Source organism: Scyliorhinus torazame, chromosome 9, assembly GCF_047496885.1.
Source record: "Scyliorhinus torazame isolate Kashiwa2021f chromosome 9, sScyTor2.1, whole genome shotgun sequence".
Classification (NCBI taxonomy): domain Eukaryota; kingdom Metazoa; phylum Chordata; class Chondrichthyes; order Carcharhiniformes; family Scyliorhinidae; genus Scyliorhinus; species Scyliorhinus torazame.
Genome location: NC_092715.1, coordinates 202914817 through 202926993, shown reverse-complemented (window position 1 = coordinate 202926993; position 12177 = coordinate 202914817). Strand labels below are relative to the sequence as shown.

Genomic DNA, 12177 nt, shown 5'->3' with positions numbered 1-12177 from the left:
AACCTGCACATCTTTGGGTTGTGGGGGTGTAACCGATGCAGACACGGGGAGAATGTGCAAACTCCACACGGACAGTGATCCAAGGCCGGGATTCGAACTCGGGTCCTCAGTGCCGTAGTCCCAGTTCTAACCACTGTGCCACGTGCCGCCCTGCTTTGTCTGCTTTAGCATTAATTCTAGGTTATAATAGTGTTGGTGATAAGGCAATGAATGTCTTGATTGTATCTCAACAGGTAGTAACATTGTTCAGTTTCAAAATTGCCATAACGCCAATATCGTGCTGATGATGAGGTTTGGCCCTATGGTATCACTTTTGCCTCTGAGTCCCACTCCAGAGACTTGAACAAAAACAGTCCAGACTGACATTGCAGCACTCCTTCAGTACTGCACTGACACGCTGCGCTTTCTTTTTGAGGAGGCATTAAGCTGTGGTCCTGTCTGCCCCTTCAGGTGGTCCTGGGCAATATTTATCTCTCAACCAATATTGCTGAAAAAAACAGATTGGTCATTTATTTAATTGTTGTTTGTGGGACCTTGCTGGTGCAAAATAGGTGCCGTGTTTCCGACATTACAAGAGTGACGACATATCGAAAGTACTTCACTGGCTGAGAGGAATCCTGCGATCATGAAAGATGCTATATTAATTTAAGTTTTCTTTCTTCACTCATTCGAAGTGCCGAATGCAGAAACATCTGGGCAAAATTCCAGAGGAGCATTTAATGAAAAGAATGTGGTCGGGGGCTGTGGTTGGAATCCTGGGGTATGCCAGTGGTGATTTTGTAGGTGTGGTCAGAGATTTTCCCCATTAACTGCCACCAGCAGAGACAGTATTTGTTGATAATGTGTCTCTTCACAGTGGGAATCACATTTACCAAGGACTTGCCGCAGGTGTTGCAGTGAATGAAAATGGAAGGGGCCAAATATTAGGTCAGTATGCAGCTTTACATCACGCAAAACACTGGGCTTTTGAACCAAGATACAAATATTAGAATGTAATATTCTGTGACTCAATGCTTATCGTCCTATTCTATATTTTATCAAGGACTCAAAAGCACACACTGCTTTTTAAGAAACTGACAGAAGGTGTTTTTTATTATACCTTATTGTAGGTGTAAACTTTCCCAAGTCTGATTTACCTGTTGTATTGGAATAAAGGGTATCTTTGTTCCCACTTAATGTTCACAACCTTCAAAAAGCTGCATCCATCATGGGAAGAGTTCTCTTCTCCAAACATTCCCCACATGCAGTGTGCAACTCTTGACTGTGATCGTGATCTTATGGTTGGAGTTTGGGGCTATTCTGTTAGTTGAAGCGCATAATTAATTAGCATCCATCATTTGTGGTTATTCCCTGCCCAGTACTATTACTATAATAGTCTTGGCAAAGGCACAGCGCAGGTTTTACAGGCAGATATGCACTTTGAGCATTCCTTACAGAGTTTAACATGTATTACGCTTTGCTGATGGATTGGAATTTAAAAAAAAAAAGATCATTTATTAGGGGCGGCACGTGGCGCAGTGGTTAGCACTGGGACTGCGGCGCTGAGGACCCGGGTTTGAATCCCGGCCCTGGGTCACTGTCCGTGTGGAGTTTGCACATTCTCCCCATGTCTGTATGGGTTTCACCCCCAGAACCTAAAGATGTGCAGGTTAGGTGGATTGGCCATGCAAAATTGCCCCTTAATTGGAAATAAAATAATTGGGTACTCTAAATTTATTTAAAAAACAGAAATGTACAATAGGAGGTCAATTGTGTACAAAGTGAGCCAGTGCTCCACTCTTTCTACACCCCCCCCCCCCCCCCCCCCCGCCCCGCGCTCAATACCCCTCCCCAGATGCCCACGCCTGAAGAGCTATTGCCTGCGATAACGTAGCGGGAACACACTCCACTCCACCGCTTCATTATACACCTGCACCATTAACGGACCCAGCAACACGCCAAAACGTTTGTAAAATTCGGCTGAGAATCCGTCCAGACAGAAGTTTCAGTGCAGAAGGAGGCCATTCGGCCCAATGAGTCTGCACCGGCTCTTGGAAAGAGCACCCTACCAAAGCCCACCAAACAATAAGGACAATTTTGGACACTAAGGGCAATTTAGCATGGCCAATCCACCTAACCTGCAAGTCTTTGGACTGTGGGAGGAAACCGGAGCTCCCGGAGAAAACCCACGCGCACACGGGGAGAACGTGCAGACTCCGCACAGTGACCCAAGCCGGGAATCGAACCTGGGACCCTGGAGCTGTGAAGCAATTGTGCTAACCACTATGCTACTGTGCTGCCCTCAAAGACATGGGGCCTTCTCTGGATGCATCAAACTCTCACATCCCAACACCTCCCGCAGATTGACTGGGGCCTCCAACCCCTGCGCCCTCCCCTGATCTACCCTCAGAAACTCCAACCCATCCAAGAATCTTCTTCTCAGTTCATCCCCTGCGGCGGTTCCGATTGGTATAATTTCTGATAGAAAGGCTCAAAATTGTTATTATTCCCTGCCGAGTCCGTTGCCACCTTGCCCCCCTCGTTCCTAAACCTACCTATTTCCCTAGCAGCCGTCTGCTTCCTCAGTTGGTGGGCGAGCATCCTGCTAGCCTTCTCCCCATATTCGTACACAAATCCCCAAGCTCTGCACAGTTGTCGCACTGCCTTATCTGAGGTGACCAGATTAAATCCATCTGGAGCCTCTGGCGCTCCTTCAACAGCATTTCATCATGTGATTCCAGGTAACTGTGATCGACTGCTAAGATTGCGTCCGCCAATCTTGTTTGCTTCTCTCGCTCCACCTGTGTGCCCAGATCGAGGTGAGCTCTCCCCTAACCACAGCCTTCAGTGCCTCCCACAGCACCGCGGCAAAGACCGCCCCCATGTCGTTTTGATCCATCTAATTACAAATGGCCCCTTCCAACCTCTCACATATTCCCTGATCTGCAAGGAGACCAACGTCCAGTCTCCACTGGGTCCACTCAGTGCTGAGTGTGGTCAGACACCACGATCGCAGAGTACTATATGCCTGCCACTCTTATCTAAAACAAAAAAATCTATTCAAGAATAACACTTATGAACAGTTGAAAAGAAAGAAAACTCCCTCGTCCCATGCCTCCCAAAGCACCATGGATCCACGCCATCCATAAGCCGCATGAATCTTCCAGCCGCATGGCAGCTTCCCAGCCATCGCCGATAACCTCCTGAATCTAGGGCATGATGGATCCAGTTGCGGGTTCAGGACTGTATATTGAAGCGAGGGTGGCACGTGGCAAGCATTGCTGCCTACGACGCTGAGGACCCGGGTTCGAATCCCGGCCCTGGGTCACTGACCGTGTGGAGTTTGCTCATTCTCCTCATGCCTGCGTGGGTTTCACTCCCACAACCCAAAGATGTGCAGGTTAGGTGAATTGGCCATGCTAAATTGCCCCTTAATTGGAAAGGAAATAATTGGGTACTCTAAATTTATATTTAAAAATAAATAAAGAGTCCCTCAGTGTACTGTGTCTTTATTTTTTTTAAAAAGGACTGTATCGAAGCCCCTCCCCCTCTAGAATGAATCTGTGCATATCTAGATCTGGGATCAGGGGCAGAACCCGCCTCACAAAATCCACATCGTCCCAATTTGGGGCGTATTTATTGCACAGTACGACTGGGAGTCCTCCAACCACCCACTCACCAACAAAAATCTACCACTCGGATACCCCTCTTACTTATTAGCACAGCCACCCCCCTCGTTTTCATATCAAGTCCTGAGTGGTAAACCTGACCAACCCAGCCCCGTCTCAGTTTTATCTGATCTAACACCTCCTGGAGAAACATCAAGTCCTCCCTCAACTTCTTCAGATGAGCAAACATGAACAACCTTTTAACAGGCCCATTCAGTACCCAGACATTCAAGTTACCAATCGAGACCCCCCCCGCAAAGTCAGACATATTTTTGTTTGAGCCAATCACTATCACCAGTCATCATTCGCGCCTTTGGGGCCCCCACAAGGTGTACACTGCTACCGACTTCTATACCTCAGTGCCCTAACATTACTCACAATGTCAGTTTCCCCATACCACCCTCCCCTCAGGCTAAACCAAAAAGAAGAAATATTCAAAACCTTGCCCTCCTCACACCACATTGTCCCCCACATCCCTTCCGGTTCTCACACTAGTGTGGTGGCCCCCGCATGAAGCCTGCAACATCCCTCAACCCGCCATATCTGATTGGATTGGATTGGATTTGTTTATTGTCACGTGTACCGAGGTACAGTGAAAAGTATTTTTCTGCGAGCAGCTCAACAGATCATTAAGTACATGAGAAGAAAAGGGAATAAAAGAAAATACATAATAGGGCAATACAACATATACAATGTAACTACATAAGCACTGGCATCGGATGAAGCATACAGGGTGTAGTGTTAATGAAGTCAGTCCATAAGAGGGTCATTTAAGAGTCTGGTGACAGTGGGGAAGAAGCTGTTTTTGAGTCTGTTCGTGCGTGTTCTCAGACTTCTGTATCTCCTGCCCGGTGGAAGAAGTTGGAAGAGTGAGTAAGCCGGGTGGGAGGGATCGTTGATTATGCTGCCCACTTTCCCCAGGCAGCGGGAGGTGTAGATAGAGTCAATGGATGGGAGGCAGGTTCGTGTGATGGACTGGGCTGTGTTCATGACTCTCTGAAGTTTCTTGTGGTCCTGGGCCAAGCAGTTGCCATACCAGGCAGTGAGGCAGCCTGATAGGATGCTTTCTATGGTGCATTTGTAAAAGTTGGTAAGGGTTAATGTGGACATGCCAAATTTCCTTAGTTTCCTGAGGAAGTATAGGCGCTGTTGTGCTTTCTTGGTGGTAGCGTCGACGTGGGTGGACCAGGACAGATTTTTGGAGATGTGCACTCCTAGGAATTTGAAACTACTAACCATCTCCACCTCGGCCCTGTTGATGCTGACAGGGTGTGTACAGTACTTTGCTTCCTGAAGTCAATGACCAGCTCTTTAGTTTTGCTGGCATTGAGGGAGAGGTTGTTGTCGCTACACCACTCCACTAGGTTCTCTATCTCCCTCCTGTATTCTGACTCGTCGTTATTCGCGATCCGGCTCACTATGGTCGTATTGTCATGTGAGAGTACCTTTAAGACATGGATGTTTAAGCAATGTACCTTTAAGAAAACAGTGATGTCAGAGAGTGGGTGGTGCTGGGCTTTAGATCAGCCATTTTGGAAGTTGCAGTTTGAAAAAGCAGCTTGTGTGTGTCTGTGTGATTCCAGAGAGCTGCAGTTTGAAAAAGCAGCTTGTGTGTGTCTGTGTGTTTCCAGAGAGCAGCAGTTTGGAGGAAAAAAGCTTGGGGAGTGTCTGTGTTTTGCAGTGAGCTGGATTTGCTGTGATCTCTGCCATGAAAGACTATCTCTGGATCATTTGGGTGATTTAAACTCATAATAGTAAAGCCTTTAACCTGATGTGATTCTGTTTAAAGGTGTTAAGTCTCTTGGAAGTTTGAAGGAACATTTTGAGGAATTATTTACTGTTGCAATATTTTCGGAGTTATCTTTGAAGTAAGGGGTGTTAAGAGATCCAATGTTTATGTAAGATGTTAAGTTGAGTTCATGGAATAAACATTGTTTTGTGTTTAAAAACCCACATGTCCATTATTGTAATCCCACATCTAGGGAACAAGCCCTGTGCTAGGAAAAGCAACAAATACATTAAAGGGGGAGGTTGGTTGAACTCCATGATACATTTTGGGGTTCTGAAAACGCCTCGCCCATAACAATATCGTCAGCAAACTTGTAGATGGAGTTGGAACCGAGTTTTGCCACGCAGTCATGTGTGTACAGGGAGTAGAGTAGAGTAGGGGGCTAAGTACGCAGCCTTGCGGGGCACCGGTATTGACGACTATTGTGGAGGAGGTGTTGTTGTTCATTCTTACTGATTGTGGTCTGTTGGTCAGAAAATCGAGGATCCAGTTGCAGAGTGGAGAGCCAAGTCCTAGGTTCTGGAGCTTTGATATGAAGCTCCTTCACAATAGTCCTCATCACCCAAACCTGACCATAAAACCCCCCCCCACAAATAAATAAATAACTCCTATCCCATCCTCCACATCTCCCCGGCCCCGAACATCAAACCCACCTCATTAAAATTAAAAACAGGAAGGAGAGCGATAGAGCAAAAATTCAGGAATGCACAGCAATATCCGCAACGGCACAGAACAAAAACATTTTAACATATTTACAGATTCCCAATCCCCTGGTCCCGAAGAAACTTGCCCGTCTCCTCCAGGTGTCTAAAAAGTACTCCTGTTTGGGCAGCACGGTGGCGCAGTGGATTAGCCCTGCTGCCTCACGGCGCCGAGGTCCCAGGTTCGATCCCGGCTCTGGGTCACTGTCCGTGTGTAGTTTGCACATTCTCCCCGTGTTTCGTGGTTGGTGACCGATTCTTCCATTATTTGGAGCGATGCACCCTGAGCCTCTAAACACTGCTCAGCTCTCTCCACCGCCGCCTTAATCGAATCAACGGCCCTTACAAGATCTTGAGGTTTCCAACCCCGTTCCTGGAACTGAGCAGTTAAAAAGTCTGCCAACGGAGCAGTAGACCACTGGGCCGGAAGTGCCGACTCCTGGCCCGCCATCATCGCGCTTCAACCCCGCTTTCCTGTGCCTTGTGGTCTGCCTTCAGCCGCTTTTCTTTTTCGCCGTTGCTCTTCGTCACGTGCATTCCGGACCCTGCGCAAAAAATAGCCGACACCTTCACCAGCAAGAATTGGGACCTCAGGACTGCGTTCAAAAGTCCGTCCGACCAGGATTTTTGGGCAGGTAAAAGTTTCCCCGTGCGGGAGCTACCAAGTACACAGCTGTTTAGCACATGGCCGCCACCGGAGCTCCCTACACTGGTCATTTCTATCGAGGTTCAACCCCTACTCCCAGAGATGGGCATGAACAGGTAAACACTGCCAGTCCCACCAAAAATCTTCAGTTTACTTGTTTATAGATGGGTAAGTTCTTCTATGAAATTTGGTTTGCATTTCAACTGTATTATGGTTGCCATATTACCTACATTTCATTTCAATTTTAGAAAATATTATACGTGAAAATCATTGGGGAGGTGCAGATATTCGTCGAGGAGGAGATCCTATTCTGAGAAAGAATCTCATCTGTTACGGTTATTCAGATGGAGTTGTTGTGGGCGAACGAGGGAAAGGGTTGATAGAAGGAAATACCATATATGGTAAGGGAGCAATAAATTATATTTCTGCTCATCTTTAAGTTTCTATGTGTTGTGTAATCAAATCTGAAGCAAGTTTGTTTTTGCTAACTGCACTGACCTCAGTGCAAATTGGTTGGGTAAGGTCCTGTCCGATTAATGATGTAGCACAGATCTCCCTAATGTTGAAAAGGATTTATAGAATACAGATCAGAATTATGTAGATGCTATATCACAAAAGCAGGCCATTTGGCCCAACAAACCTATGCCAACATTAATACTCCATACAAGTCTACTCTCTATCTCTTTTCATCCTGCGGTTGTATCCACCCAAAGTAGACAGAGTGTTGATGAAACAGCCATTTTGCAAAATAAAATATTTTCTCTTTTGTCTTAATTTGTTACAACCAATATTGGGGGCACCCCATCCTGGAATAGTTTTGAAGTATCTTACTATAGAACAGAGTGGCCCTGGAATAAGGAATGGTGTTGAAGCAGATCAGTTCAAAGAGATCAAGGCATAAATGTAATGTTCAACATGCCCAACCAGCGCAGTGCAGCAATCAACAAAGTCCAATAGGATGTTAAGCTACAGTACATCATAAAACCGTATAATACAATTCAGAGGAGTTAATGATCAAACTGTATAGTGCTTTGGTAAGATGGCATATTGAGCACTGTGTCCAGTTCTGGTCACTGAGTCACAAGACAGACATTCAGCTGATTATGTCAAGTAGAGAAGAGCCAAAAGGCTAAATCCCCTTTGTTCAGTGTGTGAATTAAGGGTAAATCTAGGTGAAACCTTGGCTTTTCAGCCTAGAAAGGAGGTGGCCAAGAAGTGACTTTGTAGAACTCTGTGGGGTTGTAAACAGCATGGAAAAGGTAGATTAGAGAATTGCTCCCACTAAATCATCAGAGAGGGAAAATAGGACACAGATTCAAACTTGTAAATAGCAAATTTAGGTTTGATATTAGGACGTTCCTTCACACAGTGATGTGATCAACACTTTGAATGGACTTGGATAGAATAATGAACACCCTTGGATCATTCAAGAAACAATTGGATGTTCTAATGTGGAAGGCAAAAGAGAAATGGTTTATACCTAACAATAAAACATTACAAGGCTATAGGGGGGGGGGGAAGAGAGATAGTCGCCATAAGATGCAGCCAAAACAGCCTTTCTTAGGTGTGTCTAGAGAATAGAATGAGGGCAGCATGGTAGCATTGTGGATAGCACAATTGCTTCACAGCTCCAGGGTCCCAGGTTCAATTCCGGCTTGGGTCACTGTCTGTGCGGAGTCTGCACATCCTCCCCGTGTGTGCGTGGGTTTCCTCCCACAGTCCAAAGATGTGCAGGTTAGGTGGATTGGCCATGAGAAATTGCCCTTAGTGTCCAAATTTGCCCTTAGTGTTGGGTGGGGTTACTGGGTTATGGGGATAGGGTGGAGATGTTGACCTTGGATAGGGTGCTCTTTCCAAGAGCCGGTGCAGACTCGATGGGCCGAATGGCCTCCTTCTGCACTGTAAATTCTATGATAATACTAAGAGCTGCTTTTTTTGGTTTAACTAATTCACAATTGATTTATTAACTGGATGGGAAATTGTTTGTTTTTTAAAAATATGTTTATTCAGAATTTTTCACCAAAAATTTTCAACCACTCAAACACCCCCCCCCCCCGTAAGAAAAAAGAAAAGAAAAGTCACAGAGCAAGACATAAACATATCAATCCAACATAATACAGAACTTTGTACAATGGGTTCCCCCCGCACATATTGACTTTCCCATATATTTATGTTTTTCCTTTCTCAAGTGCCCCTAGGAAAAAACCCTTTCCCCGCCCACCCGTCTACCCCCCCCGAAAGAACCCCCCCCCCTCCCGCCCTGGGTTGCTGCTGCTGGCCGACCTCCATCTAACGCTGCCGCGAGATAGTCTAGGAACGGTTGCCATCGCCTGTAGAACCCCTGCGCAGACCCTCTCAAGGCAAACTTTATCCTCTCCAGCTTGATGAACCCTGCCATGTCGTTTATCCAGGCTTCCACACTGGGGGGCTTCGCGTCTTTCCACATTAGCAAGATCCTCTGCCGGGCTACCAGGGACGCAAAGGCCAGGATACCGGCCTCTTTCGCCTTCTGCGCTCCTGGCTCGTCCGCCACTCCAAATAGTGCTAGCCCCCAACTTGGCTTGACCTGGACTTTCACCACCTTCGACATAGTCCTCGCAGCACATACTGTTCCCGCTACTCCCCTCCAGAACCCATCCAGTGCCGGGCACGACCAGAACATATGGGTGTGATTCGCCGGGCTTCCTAAGCACCTCCCACATCTGTCCTCCGCCCCAAAGAACTTACTCAGCCTTGCCCCTGTCATATGCGCTCTGTGAATAACCTTAAACTGTATTAGGCTGAGCCTGGCACACGAGGAAGAGGAATTAACCCTACTTAGGGCATCAGCCCATAGACCCTCTTCAATCTCCTCCCCCAACTCCTACTCCCATTTGCCCTTCATCTCCTCTACCAGAGCCTCCTCCTCTTCTTTCATTTCCTGATATATCGCCGACACCTTGCCCTCTCCGACCCATACACCCGAAATCACCCTGTCCTGAATCCCCTGTGCTGGGAGCAACGGGAATTGCCTCGCCTGCCGCCTCACAAACACCCTCACTTGCATGTACCTGAAAGCGTTTCCCGGGGGTAGCCCAAACTTCTCCTCCAGCGCCCCTAAGCTCGCATACGTCCCATCGATGAACAGGTCCCCCATTCTTCTAATCCCTGCCCGATGCCAGCTCTGAAATCCCCCCGTCCATCCTTCCTGGGACAAACCGATGGTTATCTCTGATCGGGGACCACACCGAGGCTCCCATCGCACCCTTGTGTCGTCTCCACTGCCCCCAGATCTTTAGCGTTGCCGCCACCACCGGACTCGTGGTGTACCTTGTCGGCGAGAGTGGCAGCGGTGCCGTCACCAGCGCCCCCAGGCTCGTTCCTTTGCAGGACGCCATCTCCAACCTCTTCCATGCTGCCCCCTCTCCCTCCATCACCCACTTACGGATCATCGCCACGTTGGATGCCCAATAGTAGCCACCCAGATTCGGTAACGCCAGCCCTCCTCTATCTCTACTACGCTCCAGAAACCCCCTCCTTACCCTCGGGGTCTTGTTTGCCCACACAAAACCCATAATGCTCCTGCCTACCCTCTTAAAAAAGGCCTTGGTGACCATAATTGGAAGGCACTGGAACACAAAAAGAAACCTCGGGAGGACCATCATTTTAATCGACTGTACTCTGCCCGCTAGCGAGAGTGGCAACATGCCCCATCGTTTGAAGTCCTCCTCCATCTGCTTCACCAGCCGCGTTAAATTAAGTTTATGCAGGGCCCCCCAACTCCTAGCTACTTGGATCCCCAAGTACCGAAAGCTTCTTTCCGCCCTCCTCAACGGTAGGTCGTCTATCCCTCTTCCCTGGTCCCCTGGATGCACCACGAAGAGCTCACTTTTCCCTACATTGAGCTTATAGCCCGAGAAGTCCCTAAACTCCCTTAGGATCTGCATGACCTCCACCACCCCCTCCACTGGATCCGCCACATACAGCAACAGGTCGTCTGCATACAGCGACCCTCGGTGCTCCTCTCCCCCTCGGACCACCCCCCTCCATTTCCTGGACTTCCTTAATGCCATGGCCAAAGGTTCAATTGCTAATGCAAGGGACAGGGGGCACCCCTGCCTCGTCCCTCGATACAGCCGAAAATACTCCGACCTCCGCCGATTCGTAACCACACTCGCATCCGGGGCTCTATATAGGAGCTTAACCCAATTAATAAACCCCTCCCCAAACCTCCGCAACACTTCCCAAAGATACTCCCACTCCACCCGGTCAAAGGCCTTCTCCGCGTCCATAGCTGCCACTATCTCCGCCTCTTCCTCCACCGATGGCATCATTATCACGTTTAGGAGCCTCCGCACATTGGTGTTTAGCTGCCTGCCCTTTACAAATCCCGTCTGGTCCTCATGAATCACCCCCGGGACACAGTCCTCAATCCTCGTAGCCAGCAACTTAGCATCCACGTTAAGGAGCGAAATCGGCCTATACGACCCACATTGCAGTGGGTCCTTATCCCGCTTCAGGATCAAAGAGATCATCGCCTCAGACATTGTCGGGGGCAGGGTGCCCCCCCCTCCCTTGCCTCATTGAAAGTCCTCACCAGCAACGGAGCTAACAGGTCTACGTACTTCCTATAGAACTCAACCGGGAACCCATCTGATCCCGGGGCCTTCCCCGCCTGCATGCTCCCCAGTCCTTTAATCAGCTCCTCCAACCCAATTGGCGCCCCCAAACCAGCCACCTCCTGCTCCTCCACCCTCGAGAACCTCAGTTGGTCCAAAAATCGTCGCATCCCCTCATCCCCCGCTGGGGGCTGGGATCTGTACAGCTCCTTATAGAAGGCCTTAAATGCCTCATTTACTTTCACCGCACTCCGCACCGTAGTTCCTCTTCCATCCTTGACTCCACCTATTTCCCTCGCTGCCATCCTCTTACGGAGCTGATGTACCAGCATCCAGCTCGCCTTCTCCCCATACTCATACGTCGCCCCTGTGCTTTCCTCCACTGTGCCTCTGCCTTCCCTGTGGTCAGCAGGTCGAATTCCGTCTGGAGACTTCGCCTCTCCCTAAGTAGTCCCTATTCAGGGGCCTCTGCATATCTCCTGTCCACTCTTAAAATCTCCCCCACTAACCTCTCCCTTTCCCTGCCCTCTCTCTTCTCCCTGTGAGCCCTGATGGAGATTAACTCTCCCCTGACCACCGCCTTCAGCGCCTCCCAGACTACCCCCACCTGCACCTCCCCGTTGTCGTTGGCCTCCAAATACCTGTCAATGCACCCCCGTACCCTCCCGCACACCACCTCATCTGCCAGTAATCCCATATCCAAACGCCACAACGGGTGTTGGTCCCTCTCCTCTCCCTCCCAACTCCAGTTCCACCCAGTGGTCTGAGATGGCTGTGGACAAATATTCCGTTCCCT

At 48.7% G+C, this 12177-nt stretch overlaps 1 protein-coding gene across 2 annotated transcripts in view; it reads left to right on the top strand.

The window, feature by feature from the left end:
• fbxo10 (F-box protein 10) overlaps nt 1-12177 on the top strand; it is a 63313-nt gene that overhangs the window by 34471 nt on the left and 16665 nt on the right. For both annotated transcript variants that reach the window (XM_072517004.1, XM_072517003.1), the window contains 2 exons: nt 857-927; nt 7032-7184. In XM_072517004.1, coding sequence (XP_072373105.1) covers nt 857-927; nt 7032-7184 — 224 coding nt within the window. The remainder of the gene's footprint in view (nt 1-856; nt 928-7031; nt 7185-12177) is intronic.